The sequence below is a fragment of the Solanum verrucosum genome, unplaced genomic scaffold (genome assembly GCF_900185275.1).
Source record: "Solanum verrucosum unplaced genomic scaffold, falcon-dt-bn FXZP01001237.1, whole genome shotgun sequence".
Taxonomy (NCBI): domain Eukaryota; kingdom Viridiplantae; phylum Streptophyta; class Magnoliopsida; order Solanales; family Solanaceae; genus Solanum; species Solanum verrucosum.
The window spans coordinates 606,365-630,852 of NW_026019558.1; the positions used below are offsets into that span (position 1 = coordinate 606,365).

Consider the following 24,488-nt stretch of genomic DNA (forward strand, 5'->3'; position numbering starts at 1 on the left):
TTCTTCCGGAGGATCCCTTTTTTCATTACTTTATCATTTTAGTTCATTAGTATGTTGGGGGTCTTGTCCCGACATCCATCTCAGTTTTAGAGGCTTCATAGATAGACAATCAGATGTTAGTTCATTCGTCATTATCTTGTTATTGGCTTATGTTCAGATTTGAGTTGCCACTTTGGCTAAGTTTAAATGTTTATTTCTAAAAATTATGAGTTTAGTTTTAGACAATTGAGTTATCTTGGATTTGAGTTCTTTTCTTAATGCTTAAAGTCTTTTGATGAGTAAGTAAGTTAGGCCAAGGGTTAGCTTGGGGCAAGCAATGGTTCTCGAGTGCCGGTCCCGCCCAGGGTGTTGACTCGGGGAGTGACATGACTAAAATATCAGGCAGCTTCCCGAACGACCTGATAGTCCGTGACGCCTGTCGTGGACTGTACTTAGCCAACTAAAATATGAGTCTTCAAGGCCCTTTTACTAGAAATCCACCACGATCACCATCACGGACCGTTGTGAGGACCACGGCCCGTGAGGACCACGACCCGTGAGGACCACGGCCCGTGAGGCCTTCCGTGATCTTTACTTGGTCCACCAAACTTTACTCTTCAATGCATGTCTATTGGAAATCCACCACGGGATGCATCATGGATCATTATAATGACCACGGTCCGTCTGGGTGTCCGTGGTCTTCAGTTGGCCAAATCACATTGCAGCTCCTCGAGGTCTTCCCACTGGTTCAACTCTACGAGCAGCATCACGGTTCATCATGAGGATCATGATCCGTCAGGGCCTCCGTGATCCTTACTTAGCACTGCCAAAGTTTAACTTCTCAAGACCTGCACACTGGACGTCAACCACGGGCTTCAACGCGGTCCGTGAAAGGGTCCACAGTCCTTCATAGCTTCCCTTGTCCTTACTTGACCAAATTCACTAAATTCCTCTCATCATGTATGCACTGCTTCAACCCCACAAGCCTCCAGACGGCTCGTCATTATGACCACGGCCTATTTAGGGCTCCGTGGTGCCTTTATCAAGATTGATTTCTCTTCCTTCTTTCTATCATCTGCGTCCAAGTGTTTTGCCTGTTCAAGTATTACCAAACACATCATATCCACATAAATGCACCTGATTTGTAGCATTAATTCTTAGTTTTGAGCGTAAAATGTCCCAATATTTCACGGCACATCAATCTATCCTAATGATATTTTTAGAATCCCTCCCACACTACAACATTTTACATTTTATGTCTACAACCACCCTAGAAAAGTGTGGCCTAAACTATGAAAAAGTGTGGCCTTTGATAAAAGGCCACACTTTTTTACTTTAAGCAACGCTTTTCCAGGGATGGCCGAAAGAGGCGTAACGCATTTCAAGTGTTGCCTAATCAGCTACGCTTAAAAGCGTAACCTAAAAGGCAAAAAGGCCACGTTTTCCAGTACCTCATATAGCAACATTTCTATCTCATACAACTACACTTTCAAGCGTGGCCTTTGCTTCCTTATTGCCCACGATTTTAAAGTGTTGCCTTTTCTATATAGTGTATGACAACACTTTGAAGTGTAGTCCTTGCCCATGTGCATACCACAATTTACATCCCTATGGCTACACTTTTAAGTGTGGTAATATTATTTTGGGTATAAAATATTTATATGCCACGATTTCTAATTAAAAAACACCAATGTTGTTTTGGAATAAATAATCTCAAGCATTAAATTGGCTAATGAGTAATTCAAATATATAGATTTATAATAAACTTCAAAAGATAGTATGTCTTGTGTACATACACATACTTATAAAGCAATATTCAATAGTTCAAAAAGTACTCTTACAATTGTTCAATATATTCTAGCAATGAATATATTTCACAAATCAAACATAATGTATTCAAACTTTTACAATAGTTCAAAAACTCTTCTATCATCCACTTCAATGAGATCAAATTGACTTGTGGCGTCCCTTCAAATTTGATCACCTCCATTTCCCTACACATTTAAAATGTACAGCAAATCAGATTGCAGCAATACGTTATAGAAGAGGCAAGAAGTTTCAGATTCCAAATTGCAGCAGTTCCAGATTGCAAATTGCAGACTGCAGATTTTTTGAGTTCCAAATTACAGTTTCGGATTCCTAATTGTTGCATATTACAGATTACATGAGTTCCAAGTTGCAGGTTCCAGATTCCAAATTGCAGAATGCAAATTACAGTTCAATATTTCAGGTTCCAGATTTTAGATCATTGCAGATTACAGATTACAGCTCCAGATTCCAGATTATTGCATATTACAGATTATAATTCCAGATTGTAGGTTCTCGATTCCAGATTGCAGATTACAGTTCAAGATTGCAGGTTCCAAATTGCATATTGCAGATTGCAGATTACAGTTTACATATCTAAATTTAACGGCCAAAAAACTTTTTGAATTTCATAGTCCACTTCAGGCTAAAGATGTCTTACAGAATTACTACATCAATTCGTAGTCCACTTCATGAAAGTGGATGTGTTTCAAAGATCAATACAGATGCCCAACAATTCAACAAGAAAATGAATTCAACTGCAACACAGTTACAAAAGCAACTTCCTGGACTTAAGATTATTGTCTTAGATATTGTCCAACCCCTATATGACTTGGTCAAATCCCCATCAGACCATGGTAATTTTCCATATAAACTCTACTGCTTATAAAAAATCCTGCATACGACACTATAACTAACATATCTCTATTCGCGGAAGCCAATAGAGGGTGTTGTGGAATAGGAACAATGGAGACAATATCTTTATTGTGCAACCCAAATTTGGCAATTTTTTGGAACTTTCTGGGAGTCAAATGGTCCTGTTAAACAACACTGCTGATATTTTGAAAAGCTGGTTCAGGACAGGTTCAGACATAAGAAAGATGACATGGTGGAACACTATACAAGATTGTAGATAGACAGTTTGGAAAGAGAGGATCTTGAGATGCTTTATAGATAAGAACAATCACATCCAGGAGATAAAAGGCTCACAACATTTTTTGTTTTACTTTTGGTGTAGCATGGAACTTTCAGATGAAGCTTTAATCTATCTTTACAACTCCTATAATTCCTATAGGTAGCAGTCTACTACAGACAATACACTCCACTACAGACAAGATCACACAAGACAGGTAGCAGTCGCAAGACAGAGTCACAATCACACAAGATCAATACACTTTACTGCAGACACCAAGACAGGTAGAAGTCGCAATCACACAAGATCAATACACTCTACTCCAAAGAGAGGTCCTGCAAATCGGGATAGCAGTCGCACCAAACAAAGCATGGAAAAAGAGGAAACTCAACTCCAACAACACCAAGACACTCTACTGTAGACACCAAGACAAGCATAAAATTGAAGGAACCACGCAAAATACCTTTTGAAGAACCGAACCATGAGTTGACCCTGAAGAATGTGGAAGATTTTGGCCTCTTATAGCTTGTGCGCTACTTGCATCAACAGGTGAAACAAGGTTAGATCCAACAACCACTGGTATGTCCTGGTACACATCTCACGCTCATCCTCAGATTGCATATAGCATGTACACATAATGGAAAACTAAGCATTTAGTTCCATGACCTTACTTCTATAAGATGAGATAAAACCACAAGAAAATTATTTTTCCACGTGACCCATAAACAAATAAATAAAACGACACAAATCTGTGCATACCCTAGGAAGGAATGTAGGATTCACGGGCAGAATAGCAGTTTTTTATGGTAGGACCTTCAGAGGAGAGAACCCTAATATTGCTCCACAAAGGCTAAGTGAACCTCTTGCTAAGTCTGTTGGAAAGATTTCTCATGACAAGTTAGTTTTGACTTTTGAATGTTTAGCAGTACTAAGAAAAACTTCAAGCCCCTACAACTTACACTCATTGGCGAACTCCACAAAGGCAAAGCAAAGGCGAGAGTGGGGATCACCACAAACTCTACACTCAACAACCTATGGAGCAAGTGTTGCCAAAAGAAAACACAAAAATATTACATACTTTTTTTTAAAATTATAGGAAGACCACTATTACACTCGTCAATAGATGCCCCATACAATTTTCACCAAAGCAACAACAACATACCCAGTGTAATTACACAAGAGTTTTCACCAAAAACACAAATATGAATTAATGTTAGTCTAGTTTGAGAAAGAAATGAGGATAAAGAACAATTCAATTGTGTGAAAATGGCATGAAACTTAGCAAATTAAGAGGAAACTAGTCCAACTATGTTAAACATAAACATAAGCATTGTGACTCACCAACACCTCGCAGACTGACAACAAGCAACTCAATCTAGCTTTCCAAGTTCCATACAAACCAAACTTTTTGTAGGACAGTCCCATAAATAGTAAAAATAATTGTATGGCATATCAGTATCTTTGGAAAGACAAACCATGAATTGGATAATGGTCTTGTAGGGCAATGATCTTAAGCCAACCAACCATATTACACAGTAAAACAAACCATAGCCTAAGTGTAAAGAAGCTCTTCAATTGATGATGCAAGTTAATAGACACAAGTAAAGTATTTACATATATTAATTCAAACAACCTTTAACCAGAATAAGCATCAGCACACATCGCTAGTGCATAAAAGACAGTTAAAGCACGTTACTATGACACTAAAGTGTAAGAAAAGAAAGAAAGAAAGAAGAGAGAAATAACAAGCAAAGCAATGCTCTTTCGAGCTATAGACCTTGTAGTTCAAGCTTTCAATACCTACTTGCTTCTGTATATGGTAACCTTCTTTAGAGTCTTCCTAATATGTTGATTTACGTAAAAATGTAAGATGTACGTTGAAGATATCCAAAAATTGTAAGCCAAAATGAAAACACAGAAATTTAAATTACACTCGGAGATGCAGGATGCAAGTGGAAGAACAAAAGGATTGTGGTGCTTAATATATTTTAGAAATATTTTAGGTTCATCTTCACATGCTTCTTAATTAGTAACTGGCTCTTAGATATAGGCTATCTTACTAATTCTCAAGCAGTAGTGATTACAACCTTACAGTAAATATTCTTAGTCTACTTATTATGTCTTTAGTCAAGCAAAGTATAGTTATAAAGATATTTCAAATCCCACTTGTGACTTGTCCTAGAAGCCAAATGATACAAGTGTCCTTGGTGTTCAATTATTATGTCTTTAGTCAAGCAAAGTATAGTTATAAAGATATTTCAAATCCCACTTGTGACTTGTCCTAGAAGCCAAATGATACAAGTGTCCTTGGTGTTCAAGATCAGACTAGGAGGAATATGAAAGGAGGCAGCTTATATCCGTCTAATGGTAAAATACTTATAATATGAATCTATCTTTTGTTGTGTTAAAAGTTATTAGTTTTTTCTAGCTATGGTGCACGGACTCTCCAAAAATATTGTTTACGTATGTCGAATCCTCCAAAATTGCACTACTTTTCAAGGATCCTGCGTACACTAGGCTTTTTTTTAGGAGAGTCCAAGCAACATATATAGTTTTGCTTGTGCATCTACCAGTTTCACCTTTAGACTTCTTTTTTCGTTTTGTATCTCCTCATTTCAGCTTCCTCTTTCCATGCTTGTCGAGAATTTCTTCGGGGGTTAGACTGACATAAACAACTTTAAAAAGCAGCTACTATTTAACTCTTAACAAGCTGACGGGGAATTTGAAGAACAAATTTGAGCTACCTTTTTTGACACTGAATTGGCATGAACAGAAAATGGATACATAATAACAGAGCCTAGGCAACATTAACTTTGAGATACCCTTTTTGACTCTCAATGGAGATTGACAAGAAAATAAGTACCTTGGCCTGGTCAATATTTCAGAATATTATGCACAATGTTATTCTGCTAGTACCACAACCAAGAGATAGAAAGAAAACTCACCCCTCAGAATATTGTGCATAACAATGTTATTATGCATAATGTTTTCTCATTCACCACTGCTAGTACCCCTCACGATTCAAACTCTTCCTCTAGTCATTTGTTGGAACCTATGGAAGAATCGTTGTTCAGCTAAATATGGAGACAAGAAGTCTAGTAGTTTGAGGGTTACATTTTAATTTTCAAAGACACGAAGAACCTTCTTACTACTGTTTATCCATACACCCAGACCTGTATGCTTTCCTTACTGATTTATACTTATTTAGTGATTAATCAACTGATGTTGGTAATATAACTACGAGCTAGACTCCCAAAAATCGACGAAAATCGTATTTGCAAACACAAGAATATCAAAACCCTAAAGCTAAAATTTAGACTTCCAAAGATAGAATTTCTTAACTGATAAACCCTATTCCAAAAAAATCATTCCAATGTGATGAAGCATTTTAGTGAGGTGTGCTCATCTGTGAGGCGTCTTCAACAAAAAATCGTTAAATCTGTTGTTCAGCGAGTAGCTCTTTAGCTCTTCAATGTGAAATCGTGAAATCTGTTCTTCAGTTCTGTGAGAAGTTCAACTCGATTTTCTTTTTGGGAGAAAATAAAATTTTAATGTTTTATGAAATATTTTTTTGTTCAATAAGAATGGGAGGGAGAGTTAAAAATGTTGTAGGAAATATAATATTTTAGTGAAAACTTTAAGGCCACAATTGTAATGTGTTGTTTTTACAATTATAAAAATAGGACACTTTAAAATGTGGCCATATATGTAAATTGTTGTTGCCAATTATATCATACTTTAACAACGCTTATAAAGTGTAGCTTATACCATTAAAGAGTACACTTTACAAGTGTTGTCAATATTATCGCAGCTAAAAGTTAAAAACTTGGGCTACGCTTTAAAAGCGTCCCCAAAAGTATTTTAGGCAACACTTTAAAAGCATTGTCCAGAACTAGTGTGGCCCTAGGCCTAAAATGTTGTAGTGCCAATAGAGAAATAGACTTCGAAACTGATGTTTTTCCAGCCTCTATCTATTCTATCATATAGAATGACTCCATCAGAGTTGAAAGAATTAAAAGAGCAATTGAAAGATCTCCTTGATAAGTGAGTCATGTCATGATTCGAGACTACCCTCCTAGTGGTAACCCGGTGCTTAGAGTCACAAGTGACCCCAAGTTAACCCTTGATACTGACATAGTCATGAACAACTAAATATGAACATGTAAAAGAACTAAAATGACTAAACAGAAGCATAAATATGGAATACTGGGTCAATATATGAACAAAGTTTTGTATACAACAATTGTAATCTAAATAGAATAATAGACTGAATACAACAACTCTAACTGGCTGTCTATGAAGCCTATAATAATATTATATTTTTTTAGCATAGTTTTATTTTTGTCATATGGTTTATTGTCACCGTGGTTTGTAAATATTTAAATCCCAACACGCCACTTCCACTACCACCAACCACTCCTACTATCACAACCACCACAGACAACCACTATTGTCAATCACTATCACATCTACCACCTCCATCATTATAATTATATCCACTGTCACCACCGATACATTGTCAATGTCGTTACCACCTCCACCACCACTATGACCCACTACCATCGTTATGGTCAATCTCTACTATCAACCACCCCACCATCACAACTACCGCTGCCATCAATTATTATCATCAACCATCACACATTCTTTAGTCACTGAAATCAACATCACCAACTATTAACATCTTTGATTTCACTATCACCATCTCTACCAACCTCCACCATTACAACTATTACTATCATCATTACTAGCCACTAATACCAACCATTACCACCGTCACTATATAAACTATCTTCACCATCACTGACATTTTTATCAAATAATATTCTTATATATCAAAATTATATATTTTTTATTTAATTATAATTTTGTTAAAATTGTAAATTTATTATGTTTCCAACTAACTAAATTATGCACATTGAGATGTTGAGACAATCACTCAGCATTCAGATTTGGACATATTAATTTTAATGAAAATAAACAAACTATTAGTTAATTATGTTATCGCATTATTGTGGAATAACTAATCCAAATTTATGAAATAACTTTGTCTATTCCATACTCCATACCAAACGATCCCTAAAATAGTGGGATTAGCTATCTCATATAAAAGGTAGAATAACTAATTACATGAGATATTTTTTGTTCGGTGAGATTCTTAACCTGCGTATCTTATTCAATATTATAATACTATAATTAATTCATAACAAATCATGATATTAACAAATACATAAAATTGATTAAAGGCATAAGTATTCTCAATACAACATACCAAACAATAATAAAAAATAATCTAACATAACTAATCACATCATTACTAATATCAATATTATTACGATAATATATTCAGTAGTATTCTTATATATTATACCAAACGATGCATTAGTGCATATATTTTGAGCTCTTTTAGATGGTCTAATATGTAATTCGAAATATATTAAAGGAGTTGATAGCAAATAAAGAATTTATATAAAAAAATCCTAATCTCATCTCTGTCCATTCTAGGGTTTCATTCTTCATAGCGAACCGGACAGCAGCCCCAGAAACACACCGGCAGCCAAGATGGGTCGTATGCACAGTCGAGGGTTAGTTCATTCTTTCACTCTTCGTCTCTGTTAATGCGACAATATAGTAATACTTTTTTTTACAATTTTGTTTGGTGCACAGTAAGGGTATTTCTGCTTCAGCACTCCCATACAAGAGGACTCCACCAAGTTGGCTCAAAATATCTGCACCAGATGTAAGTAATTACCACCTATTTTATGGACTATAGTCTAATCGCTAAGGAACCAGATCATAGCTTTATTGGAGTAATGACCAGCTTGTTTTGTAATTATGTCTAAACCCCTTTGGCAATGCTACCTTAGATTTGATTTTTAATACTTAAACACTTGTGTTCATGCTATTTGATTAATGTTTTTTTTTCTGTAAAATATGCCAATTGAAGTGCCATATCCTGTTTGCTGTATTGTGTCCCTCATTTGACAAGTTGGAACAGTGGTATTTGAGGAATGTGCTATGGGGGTGTAGGTGGACTTCACTCCCGATTAATTAAGATTCTTGTGCTTTACAACATGCATTTTCGAAGTAACACTTAGTTTCCTCCTTATAGTGGAAAAGCTCCGTCTTTTACTGTTTAGTCATTGAAGTTTATTTCCTGTGATTGAAAAGATAAACATAAGGTTACGTGTTCGCTTGGATAAGATATGGCTTAACTATGCTAGGTAAGGATGTAGTAATATGACAGAGACAATGAGAGACTATCCCTTTACCTTACTCGCTGTAAGGCTATGAGCCATTTTACATTTAAAGAATGTGGCGTGTAAAATGCAGGTGCATTTTGGCTTCCTGTAGTTTATAAGTAAGCTCAAGAACATATTTCCCATCACTATGGTTAGTTGAGATTTTCTTTATACTCCCTCTGTTCCACTTTATGTGGAAAAGTTTGAATAGACATGGAGTCTAATTAATGGGATAAATTTTTTGCCAAATCACCTAAAGATATACCATGTGTCAGTTATACCCTTAACAGCCCTTTGGTTAGATTTTTAATGGAAAACATGGTAAAGAGCAATACAGAGTCAAAAAGAGACTTGACATGGTCCATCTTTTCTCTCCACATTGACATGGGGTGTCCATATCACCAAAACCTCATCCCACTCTTATCTACTTAAATTCCTTTTTCCAATATCTGCTTCAATTCCAAAATCCTAAATTGCCCCGTTTTTATTATCATGACTATACCCAGTGAAGGGATAAGACTTCTGCAAAATCACTAAATATATACCAATTGTCAATCATACCCTTGACAACCCTTTGGTTAGATTTTTAATGGAAAACATGGTAAAGAGAAATACAGAGTCAAAAAGAGATTTGACATGGTCCATCTTTTCTCTCCACATTGACACGAGGTGTCCATATCACCATAACTTCATCCCACTCTACTTCAATTACAAAGTCCTAAATTGCCCTATTTTTATTATCATGACTACCCAGTGAAGGGATAAGACTTTTTCCGAATCTATAAATATATACAAAGTGTCAGTTACTATGTTGCTCGGACTCTTCAAAAATGTCGACGGGTGCGTGTCGGATCCTCCAAAAACAGTGTATTTTTGAAGGATCCGACACGGGTACGGCAACATTTTTGGAGAGTCCAAGCAACTTAGGTCAGTTATACCCTTAACAACCCTTGATTATATTTTTAACGGAAAACATGGTAAAGAGAAATACAGTGTCAAAAAGAGATATAGCATGGTCCATCTTTTCTCTCCACATTGACATGAGGTGACCATATCACCATAACTTCATTCCACTCTTATCTACTTGAATTTTTCCAATATCTACTTCAATTTCAAAATCCTAAATTGCCCCCTTTTTATTGTCATGACTATCAGGTCTTTCTCGAATCTGTGAAATATATTTCAAACTTGTAAGCTCTTTAATTGAAGAAAAACTCATCTTTCAAATCTGTCTCCCTTCTTGAAGATCAAGGTTCCAGTATTTTGTTTGTAATCCTGATGGTTAAGACTACCATTCATTTTGTAAGCAATTGCCAATTTCTGCAAAATTGAATGGTTTTATTCATCACCTTTAGGTTTTGAATCATGTGTGTGTTTATGGTTAGTATTCTAGTGGGTTGCGGCGTTGCGCGCAAGGTGGCCCATACTCTACGGTTACAACAACATGCCTAGTGTAGTCCCACAAAGTGGGATCTAGGGAAGGTACAATGTATGCAAACCTTACCCCTACCTCAGAGGTGTTTTCCGATAAACCCTTGGCTCCCAGGACACCACGGTTATTTAAAAAAATCCATGCGTCTTTAATGGTTGTTTTGGTAAACAATCCAGTTATTTAAGAATTCTTCTTTCTGTTTGCAATAAGCAAATCCAGGGAAAAATTAAGTCGAATCTCCACAATAATGTGAGAAAAAAAAAGGGGTAAAAACCAAATCATGCAGAAACATGTAATAAGAGATCTGACATGTTGTACCTTTACGTTTTGAACTTAACTTTTCTATCTAATAAAACAATCACATATTGTTCACTTTTAAATTTAATGTGTCTGTGTCAGTTTCTAAAGGAATGATAGTAAGGGTGATGTTCGAAATCCTAAAATTATCAAATTCAGAAAGCTGCCACTCTTTTTGGAATAGACTAAAATGGAAATGTTGCTATATAAACTGGAATGGAGCGAGTAAGAAAAGGTTGAGCTTCTTCCTTTGTGGATCAGTTGAACTTTTTCTCTTCACGAGCATAAGTTGAGTTTTGTTTCTCCTTTCTCTGTTTATATGGATTAGAAAACTTCAGGACAGAACTTGGTTGTTTTCTGCTAAAATTCAAAACATTACCAAGAAATTTATGTGTTACTTGATTGAGTAAAGTCATGGACTTATTTCTAGTATTTTAATAAACAGCATTCTCTTATGTTTCAGGTTGAAGATAACATCTGCAAGTTTGCCAAAAAAGGTTTAACACCCTCTCAAATTGGTGTTATTCTTCGTGATTCCCATGGCATTGCTCAGGTGAAGAGTGTAACTGGTAGCAAGATTCTCAGAATTTTGAAGGCTCATGGTACTTATTTGGTAATTTTGTGTTTTTAGTAGATATTACTTGTCTCAAGGAAATTATCTGATAATATAATGATTCTTAATTTGCTAGGACTTGCTCCTGAGATTCCCGAGGATCTCTACCACCTTATCAAAAAAGCAGTTGCAATTCGGAAGCATCTCGAGAGAAACAGGAAAGACAAGGATTCCAAGTTTAGGTTGATTCTTGTTGAGAGCAGGATTCACCGACTTGCTCGCTACTACAAGAAAACAAAAAAGCTTCCACCAGTCTGGAAGTAGTAAGTCCAGTCTTTCTATTTGACTTTAGTAGTGGACTGCTTTGATTTTGTTTTATTCTAGGTTTATGTTGCATTTGCAAATATAATATGTTAATATGGTCAATTCTCTACAAATTAACTTCTTTATCTAAGCATGCTGAGAATTCTCTCATAATTTGGTGAAAAGGTTTATTTCAGTTGGAGAATGTGATTCAGCCACTGCATTGATTATGCTCTTTGCAATATAGTGGAATACATATTCGATTTCCTGTTAGAGACTATTTGTGTGGTTCTGGGGAACCATTGTGAAACTTGATATGAAGTATTTGGTTTCAAGGGACTGGTTGTCCTCATATGGGTTGTTTGTAGTTGCTACATTATATACATACCGAGGCACCCCCACTTCTCTCTGTTGCTTGAGTTTGACAAAAGTATATATTCATCTTTCCACTATTGATGGGAAGTACACACAATAATTTTATGGCAATCTTCATTTTCTTGCCAACCTTCAACCTAGTTGCCTCATATCTGATATTTTTCTTTATGACGTGGTGTATGAGAAGATAGCTTGGGTTCACCTTGACTAATTTTGTGAGGTACCTGCTAACTCTCACCAGTATATGTAGTGGCCTCGTATCTTTGAGGTTCTTGCGGCTTACAAGCGCTTTAGATCCATCTGAATGAGTCCATACTGTCTAATGACAAGACCTTTATAGGGAGGGGAGCAACCACATTAGGCATGTTCTGGTGAAACTTAGGGTGCCCATTTTAGAAGAAATTAGAAAAAACAGTGTTCATTCTTTCCTGTCCTGTGAGTCAGATATTTACTGAAGTTGGTGCAGCTTTTTGTGTGCACATATATAATTATGTGTCAGACAATACTCTGTTTTTTTGGTAACTCTCCTTCCGGGTCTTCTCTCATAATTTGTGATTTGTGATTTGCTTTACTGACTTCAGTTTTTTTTTTTTTTCCGTTGCAGTGAATCTACCACTGCCAGTACTCTTGTGGCATGAGAGAAGACAACGGGAGCATTCAGAGTGCTACTTTCTTCGCCAAGTCATATCTTAGAAATTCTACATTAAGCTGTTTTGGCATGTCCAGGATACTTGAAATCGTAAACAAAATTATGTACTCGAGGAGATGATAGGGCCTCCATTTAGTTTCTTGTTTGAAATTTTGACATTGAGACTTTGTTATCTGTGGTATACTTCTTTTGGTTTAGCTATGTTTTAATTATCATGTTGCGAAATTCTCGGTAAAGCTAGAAATGCTGGATAATGGTTATACTCGCCGCTCTGGTCTGTGGACCTGTGTCAGCTTATTGGTTTAGTTCCTTGTAAACTTTTTATTTTCCTTCCTTGACAAGTCCAATTGAGCTTTAATGATTCATATTGCAGTTACAGAAACAGAAAAAATGGCAATCTCAGGCATACTATTAATAGGTTATTTGGCTTGATCGAGCAACTTATGAACAGTTGTTGCCTACACGGGGGATTTCGTTCAATTCACTGCAATTGTATCCATGGATGCGGAGTCACTTTTGTTAGGGAGTGCTTTAGCCCCCCTAATGTGGAACTTTTCAGTGTGAATTCAGATTTAGTCGTATTTCAATGTGGGTATCGAACACATTGCTGGTGATATTAGGCCTGTTTAATTAGTAACTCTTAACTGTTTATACTAGAGTAGTCCAAGTGTGACAATCCAGCCGTTGCAGTCATTTACTGTTATTTTTAAATAATGTTTGGTTTAGCTTGTGGCTATCTTAGTTATTTCATCGAATATTTAGGTAAATCTTTGATTATTTCATAGAATATGTAGGTAGATGAGAAGAATTAACCTAGCACTTCTTGCATACATTGAGAACTATTAGTTATGTGGGTTTTTAAATAGCAAATTAAAAGTCATTAATTTTATACATGGATAATATATTTCCTTATTAGCTACCAGTCGTATAACTTATACGAAAAATGGGATGGAGTAATTTACTTGGGAAGAAATAATAGATGATTTATTATGCTTAATTTACTAGTCGTATTTTCTTAGAAGAATTAACCTAGCACTTCTTGCATACATTGAGAACTATTAGTTATGTGGGTTTTTAAATTGCAAATTAAAAGTCATTAATTTTATACATGGATAATATATTTCCTTATTAGCTACCAGTCGTATAACTTATACGAAAAATGGGATGGAGTAATTTACTTGGGAAGAAATAATAGATGATTTATTATGCTTAATTTACTAGTCGTATTTTCTTAGAAGAATTAACCTAGCACTTCTTGCATACATTGAGAACTATTAGTTATGTGGGTTTTTAAATTGCAAATTAAAAGTCATTAATTTTATACATGGATAATATATTTCCTTATTAGCTACCAGTCGTATAACTTATACGAAAAATGGGATGGAGTAATTTACTTGGGAAGAAATAATAGATGATTTATTATGCTTAATTTACTAGTCGTATTTTCTTAGAAGAATTAACCTAGCACTTCTTGCATACATTGAGAACTATTAGTTATGTGGGTTTTTAAATTGCAAATTAAAAGTCATTAATTTTATACATGGATAATATATTTCCTTATTAGCTACCAGTCGTATAACTTATACGAAAAATGGGATGGAGTAATTTACTTGGGAAGAAATAATAGATGATTTATTATGCTTAATTTACTAGTCGTATTTTCTTAATTTCATAGTGACTACATATACAAGTATAGATAAGAGCAATTCTTCCGATATAAGGAATAACTGCCAAAGCATAATAGGAATCTCATGTGTCATAGACTTAGACTTTAACTAACGCTCCGTCAGACCATTATGTATCCCAAAAGAATTAAAAAGAAAAGGGAATTCTGGATTGGACAACTTTTAGAGAAATCACCAACTATGGCCGTGTAAAGGGGAATAAATTACAAGAATAAAGGATATTGTAAACCTTTATGTCCTTTTTGGAAAGGAAAGTTTAGATTTTGGGCTAATTTCGACGATATGAATTCATAATTTAAAAATTAGATTGATTCGAAGTTGAAGTTGAAGTTAGATTTGCAAATTGTATTTTTTTAATAGAAAACATGAAAATCCCACAAGTTATGAAAACTGCATAAAAAAAAAATCAATTCTTATACCATCTTAATTCTTACTGAATGAGCATATCATAATACATAAACAAGATAGGAATAGAGTATAAATTATGTATATTGGCTAGAAATAGTAAAGAAGAAATCCGCCCGATTATTTGTGTAGGGATTTCACCTCTTCTGGTTATGGTTATACACAGAGAGTTCAAATATGGAACTATCATATGCTATTTTTATTACTATAATTTAATAAAGATAATACATGTCCATAATAAGCAATTGTCTATCAATCATGAGCTCTGTAAAACTACAACAATGGTATGGTAAAAGTTGGTTTCAGGTTGCATTTGATACAAATTAAATTGCCTGAAAAATTACAATGTCAATCAGTCACACAGCCTCAACGTGGGATCGTATATATGCTCCTTGTATCGCGCATCATTAAAATATAATGAAATGAAGAAAATGGTGGCAATAACAATAACAAGAATGTAAATGAACCAAGAATTGAAAGAATGTATGATTACTGCGCGCTCTTCTTTTCATCAACATAGTAACTAAGGTACCATCGAACGAATTTCTTAAGCCCTGTCTGCAAATCTGTTGTAGGCTTATATCCAAGTTCCCTTTGTGCAAAGCTTATATTAGCATGAGTAAACTGAACATCACCGTTCCTTGGCAACTTCATCAACGCTCGTTTAGCCTTCACCTTTAGTAACCTTTCCAAAATGGTAACAAGATCCGAAACAGGCACAGGAGATGTGTTTCCCAAATTGAACACGCGCAATTGAGCAGGGCCTTTCTTTTTCCCACCACTTCCCGTGCTCTTTTCAGCCGTGTCCAACGCTCCCAAACAACCCTTTACTATGTCATCAATGTAGGTAAAGTCTCTAGCAACAGTCCCATGATTAGCTCCCTCAAAGATCGATATAGACTTCCCCTTCAAAATATCCCTCGTGAAGAAGAAATACGCCATATCTGGCCTACCCCATGGTCCATAAACAGTGAAAAATCGCAATCCAGTAAGTGAAAGTCCATATATATGATTATATGTATGAGCAATTTCTTCACCAGCTTTCTTAGTTGCAGCATATAGACTAGCTGGTTGATCTGTCCTATCAGACTCCGAAAACGGAACCTTTGTATTCAATCCATATACAGAACTTGATGATGCCCATACAATAGAAGGTTGAGGATTAGCATTTTTGCAAAATTCAAGAAGATTAACTAAACCAGCAATGTTACTATGCACATATGAGCTAGGATTTTCCATTGCATATCTAACACCAGCTTGTGCAGCCAAATGCATAACATGACTAAATTGAACAACATCGAATAATTTCTTTAAGAGGGTGACATCATTGATGTCACCCTCTACAATGTAGACCCCGGCACCCTCTAACAGAATTTGTCGGGCTCTTTTCAAAGACGGATCATAATAATCATTGAAATTATCTAACCCCACCACACCATCACCGCGACGTTTCAATGCAGATGAAACATGTGTACCTACAAAACCAGCAGCACCAGTAACCAAAACAGAAATACCATTTCTTGACCTGATTTTTGCTGAGGCCTTAATCCTTTTCTCCCAAGATGGACCATCATAAGAGCTTGTTCTAAGAGATCTTCTTGAGAGATCTGAAGATGCAGGGGATGAAGATGAAGATGGTGATCTAAAAAAGCATACAAAGATCAAACCCAAGAACACAAATGACCAAAATGTAAGCTTGGCTATAGAAAAATGGAGCCTAAGCCTATTGTAACTGGATTTTTCCTTAAACTTTCCTGGGGTTGATGGAATATTGTCAATGTGCTTCATTGAGGACATTATTCTTGAAAAATCTTGAAATTTTGAGCATACCCCAATTTGGGTATCTCTTGTTTTCAAGGTAAAATTAGTTTCTTGAAGTGTTAGGGTTTGGAAAATTCCTTCTTTTTTCCACCCATTGTGTTAAAGATTTGATTTTTTTGGTTATGGAAATGGAGAAAAGAAGAAATGAAGGGAAAAAAAGGGGAAGAAATGAAGGAGTTGGATAATATGGAAACTTTAGGCCCTTTATTTATGGGAATCTAATGGTTTCTTGAAATGATTGTTAATTGGATGTTGTTGTTGGAGAAATGGTGGTTTTACTTTTGTGGGGCTTCTTTGGTTTTGGTTTTGGTTTTTACATAAGGAAGTTGATGATTGATTAGGAAAATGGGTGATTGGAGAGAGGGTGGGGGTATATGAGGGGGCTGGACTAATTGGGGAGGGAGAAGAATGAGGTTTGAAAGAATTTACTATTAAAATGGAATGATGAAGATTTTTGAGGTGGATTAATAAGGAAGGAAATTTAGTTGAGAGTCACATCTCTCTATGGATTCCATTATATTTGTCTTTTTTCTCTTCTTTTTTTTTACCATTTTTTTCTTCATTATTTAATTATTTTTATTTTTAATATCTCAAAAAGTCTTCACATTCAATTACTCAACTTTTCACCTGTCATTATAATATATATTTAATATCTTTAATAAAATAAGAAATAACTACCAATAACTCACACCTCTTCAACTTATAATCTTAAATATTCATAACTCTTTTTTTTTAATCTTCATAACCCCCAAAATTAAATTTATTAGTTTATGACACCTTATGGTATTCCTCCTCTTTTTCTATATAAATTCATATTTTGTAGCAAGAAAAATTTCATTCAAAGTTATTCTTCCACTTCTCCATCACCATATCATACATTAGGGTGACGAAGAAATCCTAATAATCACATCATATGGGCTTTCAACAAAATCGTAAAGAATCTATGGGTAAAAATGCTTCTTTTAATTCTTTAAATTATATTTTTTACTCTAATAATTTATGTGATGTTATTTATTTTGTCTAGTCAATTTAACTAATCTTTGAAACTAAATTGAATCAACTCAATCCATATAAAATTATGGAGTCTTAACAATTTCATAATATACTAATTGTGCATGTAGGGTGAAGAAGAAAGTCAAGGAAGATACAAAAGTGTGAAGAACAAAGTTGAGGAAGATACAAAAGTAGAGAAAATTATGAATTTTGGAAGAAGATAATGTAGAGTATTACAATAAAATTATTATTATAGTAATTTGATCTTTTTAGTTTTTCTTTCCTATTCTCTATATTTCATTTATGTACTTTATTGAAGAACTTAAAATATAAAAAAAATTCTTTTTCCTTTATATGACTATTATTGTACACACGTAATTCATTAGGTTAAATTATGGTTAGTTCATTTAAATTTTTATTATGATAATTTTTTGCAACATTCTAAAATGAACATTATGTACTCGATGTTACTATTTATTTGTATGCCAAAGTGCATTCCTAAATACGATACTAAGATTAGAAGCATTTTAAAGAACGAAAATTTGATAACTTTCAAAAAGAAAAAAAAATGTTATCCAAGCAATGAATTAAAAAAATTGACAACAAACTTGAGTATTTGTATAATTCTAATGAAAAACTAAAGAAACTACAAACATTATATGCAATACTTTCGTTTTCAGAAAAAAAAAAAAAAAAAAAAAAAGAGACAAAAATCCTATTTATTTTTTTGATAAATTTCATTATATTTTAATTTTTTTCTTATTATTTTTAAAGTGTCAATTTTACTCTCTCCATTTATTTCTATTATATATTGTAAAAACTTAAATGTCTCAAAATTTATTATTCTACTTATTATTCTTTATTGTAAATTTAAAGGCCTAAATATTTAACTCCAACCTTTCATTCTCCAAGAAGAATGAAAAATTTATATGTATCTATATATATATTATATAAAGCTAAAATATTTTAAAAAATGATTTGACACCTCTCTTTGGCCAATGATCCTTATTTATTTTTTCTTTTTTTTATTGTTGTAATTTTAACTATATTTCTATTTATAATCACTATTAAAAAAATGTGTCAATTACTATTCCCTTCATTAATTTCTATTATTTATTATAAAAATTTAAATACCCTAAATTTTACTACTCCACTTATTCCTATTATTTATTGTAAATTTAAAGACAAATTTATCACTTAAATCTTTCATTTTCTCCTTAACGAATGAAAATTTATTAAAATAGAGTAGTCTAATGAAATATCATTTCAAATAGCTTGAAAAAAAATTAAACCATCCCTTTAACTCTCTTAATTATGAGATTTCTCTTTTTATCTAATTTTCAATAATCTAAAATATATTTACATAATTAGTCAATTAAAGAATAAGATAATTGCTCACTAAATAAATTTTAAAATGGAAAGGCGTAACTCTCCAAACAAAATTTTTAACATTCATTTATATTTATTATGTTTCATGATGAACCCATGATTAAAGTTATCAGTAAAAAAATATTGCACTAGCCAAAAAAGATGTTTTTTTTCCCTATTTTCTTATTTATTTTATTAGTTTATAAGAATAAAAGTCACAATTATTATCATTTATTGTCCAAAATTTTCATATTCTTAATTGAAAATTAAAACTCATCCCCATATTGATATATGAAAAGTGCCACATATTGTAAGAAAAACTACTACTTTGGCTATTTCTTTATACTACTCACCTTAGCTTCTTTCTTTGTTCTTAATATTTTGAATTTTATTTTATAACACATTATCAATATAAGATTCTAATCATTGACTGAGCTAGACGAACATGTATTCTTTTATCACGTAGGAATGATTCGATTAAATCATCTATCTGGGTTGTTTGAAATAATGTTGCTAAAATCACAAAATAGCTCTATTGTTATGGAACACTTGAGAGAAACGAAAGAATTACAGGGAAGAATGATTTGTGGAGAATGAAACTTGCTTTCAATTCATCAGCTGAATCATACAATATACAAAAATCTGTAACTAACTTTTTTAACAAATATCTAACAACTAACTTAATACATCTAGCACTAACTAGCTAACTAACATTGCAACTAATTAAGTAACTTCTGATTTAGCTAAAATCTATTACTCCCCCTCAAGCTAGAGGTTGAAGAACATTGAAAACTCCAAGCTTGGTCATCAAAATAATCATGTTGAGCCTTGGTGAGAGCCTTAGTAAGCCTTAGTATGAACATAGACCGGATCAATAAGTCCTTCTTTAGCATTATCCCTTATGAAATAACAATCAATCTCGATGTGCTTAGTTCTTTCATGAAAGATTGGGTTGGCAATTCGAGAACGCTCATCAACAAAAGATTTTTCATCATGACCATGTGTATGGACGTGCAAATGTAACTCCCCTGGTGTTGGATCTCGACCCTTTTCAATAGCCTATACAAAATAAAATCACTTTATAGATACAATCAAATTTGTTGCGTAATATGTTTAGATACAAGCATAAAGAAAGTAAAATTTTTACTTATATAGTTCATGGAATATGTACTTACAAGTTTTTTGTGATATTCTCCCATTGAAATAGAGCCGCCTGTGTGAGTCCCAACCACAGTTTCATGCCCGGCACGACGGTTCTTTGCATTTATTTCTGACTTCTTAATCCACTCAACACTTCCCCCAAAGTTCCATCCATCTTTCCACACATGCTCAGGTACATAACCTGGCCTAATTCCTTCTCCTTTTATTTTCGAAATGAAGTTCCTGTAGTTTATTGCCACCTTAGCCAACCAGTGTCTCTTTACTTCACTTTCACTAATGGAAACATCCCAATAGAAAATAAAATTTAAAAGTAATACATATATATCATATCTATAATTGTGAATACACTTTCTAAACTCACTTATTACTAAAAGTTATACCTTGAATTCTCCAAAATAACCATCTCTTGTATCGTTTGTCACTTTTCCAATTGATTCCATTGGAATCAACAATCATTTCTAAAAGACTGATATATGAAACTCGAGCATGTTTTAGAAGGTAGCTATTGTTGTAGCAATACGTGCAGGAAACCTTCTAGAGCATAAGGATCGTGGACAGTATATAGATAACATATTTCCACTCTATAGGTGAACTAAATCATCAGTCTTTTACAAAGTCATATTGATTCTTTCCCTTTGGCTGTCTGCAAGCCAAACCATATCTTAAGCAATACTTAAGAGTAATAAGCTCTATCTTTGCAGCCTATTCAGATACATTGTCCTTACCCATTCATGTAATTGATTTTAATATGGTATATCTTGGATGAGTTGCCTAACATTTAGCACGACTTAGTCATAGACTCATAGTTAAAGTCAGCTCGAATTTCTAAATCTTTACTCTAAGAAAACAAGATCATCTACAATGTGGAGTGTGTATTGTTCTTTTGTAAATCTTCCTTTCGGGCAGATCAATCTGAGCACTGTTGGCAAGCTACAGAGTGCTCAAACTAAGGAACCTCTCATGAACCCACCCCTCCCCTGCCCTATTAATTGTTTTAAAATATTAGGTATGTCTCGCCCTACCTTGCCCTACCCCGCGCTGCCCCGTTAAACCTTTACCATGCCCTGCCCTGCCCTGCTCTTGACCTTCCCATTGCCATCCCTAGTAAACTAACATTATTTATTACTAGAAAAACTTATCCAACCAAAATTATAGACAAAAAAATTAAACCAACACAATTTTCTGGAGAAAAAAAAGCTACTGTGGGGGTAAGGGAAGGGGAGAAAAAGAGTGATACCTTCTAATGAAGTGAATCATGTCGACATCCACTAGTCACAAAAAAAAAAAGAAGCTATTCGCAGTATAAAATAAAACATAAATCAGTGTGCAATTTACTTCTAAAAAAAAAAGAGTAAATCAGAAATTGGTGAAGAAAATTAAGGAAATGGACAAACAATTAATGTCGAAGGTAAAAATAATAAAGAAGATGAAAGAAATGGCTAAGTGCAACGATAGTGAAATTGTCGAGATGATGGAAAATTCAATTGTGATGGACCTTGAAGGCGAATCTGCCCTAAGCGTGAAGAAAAAGAAGGACAAGGAAGAAGATTTTGATTTCCATGATTGTGAAGAGTTGATAAAAAAATGCAGCAGAGAAGTCGATGTAAGTGAAGAAGAAAGGGACCAACTATTCTAACTTCATTAGATTTTCATAATGTTTCTGTTAATGTGTTTTGCTATATGGATCAATTGGTTAATGCAAGTTGAAGACTTAAAGACTTGTCATGATCAATTGCCATAGTAGTTGTTGTATTTTTCTAGTTGAAGTCTTTTGTGGTGAAAATTTTGATTTTCTTGAATGATATTTGGTATGTTTATGGTTAAGTTGTTTCAGTTATTGAATTGGTAAACATGTTAGTGAAATCAAACAAAAATTGATAAAATGAAGCATTTCTTCATATAAACAAATGCATCATAAGTTCATGTACCAAAAGACTTACATCAACATAAGTTCATAACTTCACAAAAACAACCATCTTAAACTTCTTAAGTTTGTTTTCCAACTCAACTATTAACATCTTATCAATACCAAAAAAATAACCACCTTCACATATTGTCAAAAACTACCAACATGTTAGCACTATTTACATACTTTCTTAGGTTGGGAAGAAGATAAGTTTTTCCTTTTGTTCACCCTCATCTCTTCAAGTTGGCCTGTTGTGACTGCTGCTTTACCCTTCCACCTTACTCCAGTCCTTGTTTTGTAACCAAGGTCTCCAGTAACATCAGTTGACCTTATAGGTTTTCTTGAACCAGTGTGTACTATCCTACTACTTGTCAAGTCATGCTATACATAAAGAAAGATAGTTAGTAGACTACATTTAGAACATAAAACTTTACCATATTTTTTCAACACTTACATTATATGCAGTAAACCCATCTTCAGCAACAAACACACCTATCCCAACTGTCTTAGGCCTTTAAGCAGGTGGTTCAACTGGTGCATCATATGAAGTTGGTGCATTGGAGTTTCTTGCACTAGATTGAGAAGCAACATGTGGAGTAGGTGCAACAAGTAATTGATAACTAGTTGGATTTTCAAACCACTCAGCAAATGAAGCCCTTCTCGGCATAGGGATTGTCATACCATTAGTAGGTGTCTTTCTTGGCCTTCATCTGCCTCTTGCAGGTTCTTGATCAACTTTATAAGTAGATGATGCCTTTTTTCCCTTTCCAGTGGCTCTAGGAGGTGCTTCAATAGTAGGTGTTCCCCTTCCCCTGCCTCTTGAAGGTGCTTGAACAACTTCATAAGTAGATGTTGCCTTTTTTCTCCTTTCAGTGGTTCTTGGAGGTGCTTCAGTAGTAGTTGTTTCTTTTATTGGCCTTCCCCTGCCTCTTGGAGGTGCTTCAGTAGTGGTTGTTTCTTTTCTTGGCCTTCCCCTACCTCTTGGAGGTGCTTTAGTAGTAGTTGTTTGCTTTCTTGGCCTTCTCTTACCTCTTGGAGGTGTTTCACTGACAACAATTGTCTTCGCCTTTCTTGGCCTTCCTTTGGCCTTGCTTGGGCCAGCATATGCTCCACCTTTGGTAAAAGATCTTTCAATGCTGAGTCAAGACCCTGAAAATGACAAGTCACAGTGGCATATAATATTGAATACAAAAAACTAGATGAAGAAAAGTAAAGTAAATGATCATACCTTTTGAATGTCTGATATAATTGTGTAATCTTTCCCATTACCCAATTCCAAATCATGTATCAACAGTTTTAAAAACCATGTCCAAGTGTTCTTATTCTCATACTCTACTACACCCCAAGAAATATGTAACATCTGATTATTGCCATCTTTAGCCACAACACACAACAGTTGTCCTTTAGTTACTCCCTTCAAAAAGCAACCATCTAAGCCAATACATTTTCTACAGCCACCTAAAAAAGATTTCTTCAAAGCATCAAAACAAATATAAAAACTCTAAAATACCAGCCTACCACTCCCTTCAGAATCATCAACCTTCACAACACAAGTACTCCCAGGATTGGTCCTCAACATCTCATCTCTATAATCAAGTATTCTTCCAAACCCTAACACATGATCACCCATAATGCCTTTAAGTATTTTCCCTCTAGCTCTCCTGGCAGTGGTTTTTCCAACATGAATTTTTAGCTCTTTCCCGATCAACTCCTGAAATTTGAAGATCCTAATATTTGGTTGTTCAACAATTCTATCCCAGTAATTTTTAGCCAAGAACCTAGCATTGCACATGTAATTTCTAGTAGTCTTGACACATTTGTGTTTAGGAATGTAGGTTTTTAATTATAAAATCATTGCTTGACTTGTCAAGACTTGGCATACAACATCCAGGGACAACCTTCTCTACACCTGACACTAACCTTTTTGGGCTCATTGATATACTTTTCCAACTGAACACCCTTTTGAAGAGAATATTTGGTAACAACCTCTCTAAACTCTTTTACATCCTCAAAAACCATCCCCAACTGCCATACCACTTTTTCAGCAGACTTATCAAAAATCACCCTTCTACTTGAACTTCTTGGTCCTATCTCATCATCTGTATCTGTCTCAACACTAAAGGCATCAGAACTACAATATACATGCTCATCACCAACAACTTTACATTTCAAGCTTTCATCAACAACATCAGTTTCATCAAATCCCAGATCAGGACCAACTTCACCAACAAGAATTTCTGCAGGGTCATTTAGTATTCTTTCTCTTCTTTTCCTTCTCTCGTATGTCCTTCTTTCATCCCTCAAGTTTATGCACTCTTCATGGACATCACTATCATATTTAGCTTCACCTTCATTGAAAAGATCTTTATGGTCTGATTCAG

The 24,488-nt window shown here is 34.4% G+C and overlaps 2 protein-coding genes across 2 annotated transcripts; one reads left to right on the top strand and one right to left on the bottom strand.

The window, feature by feature from the left end:
* Positions 1 to 8,388: 8,388 nt before the first annotated feature.
* LOC125817564 (40S ribosomal protein S13) lies at positions 8,389 to 12,965 on the top strand. Its single transcript, XM_049497146.1, has 5 exons — positions 8,389 to 8,502; positions 8,585 to 8,657; positions 11,352 to 11,490; positions 11,578 to 11,764; positions 12,724 to 12,965. Exons 1-5 carry the CDS (start codon positions 8,480 to 8,482, stop codon positions 12,755 to 12,757), a joined length of 456 nt encoding a protein of 151 aa, XP_049353103.1. The 5' UTR covers positions 8,389 to 8,479; the 3' UTR covers positions 12,758 to 12,965.
* Positions 12,966 to 15,126: 2,161 nt separating this feature from the next.
* On the bottom strand, positions 15,127 to 16,932 carry LOC125817274 (UDP-glucuronate 4-epimerase 3-like). The gene has a single exon (XM_049496844.1). It carries the CDS (start codon positions 16,653 to 16,655, stop codon positions 15,348 to 15,350), a length of 1,308 nt encoding a protein of 435 aa, XP_049352801.1. The 5' UTR covers positions 16,656 to 16,932; the 3' UTR covers positions 15,127 to 15,347.
* Positions 16,933 to 24,488: the final 7,556 nt, after the last annotated feature.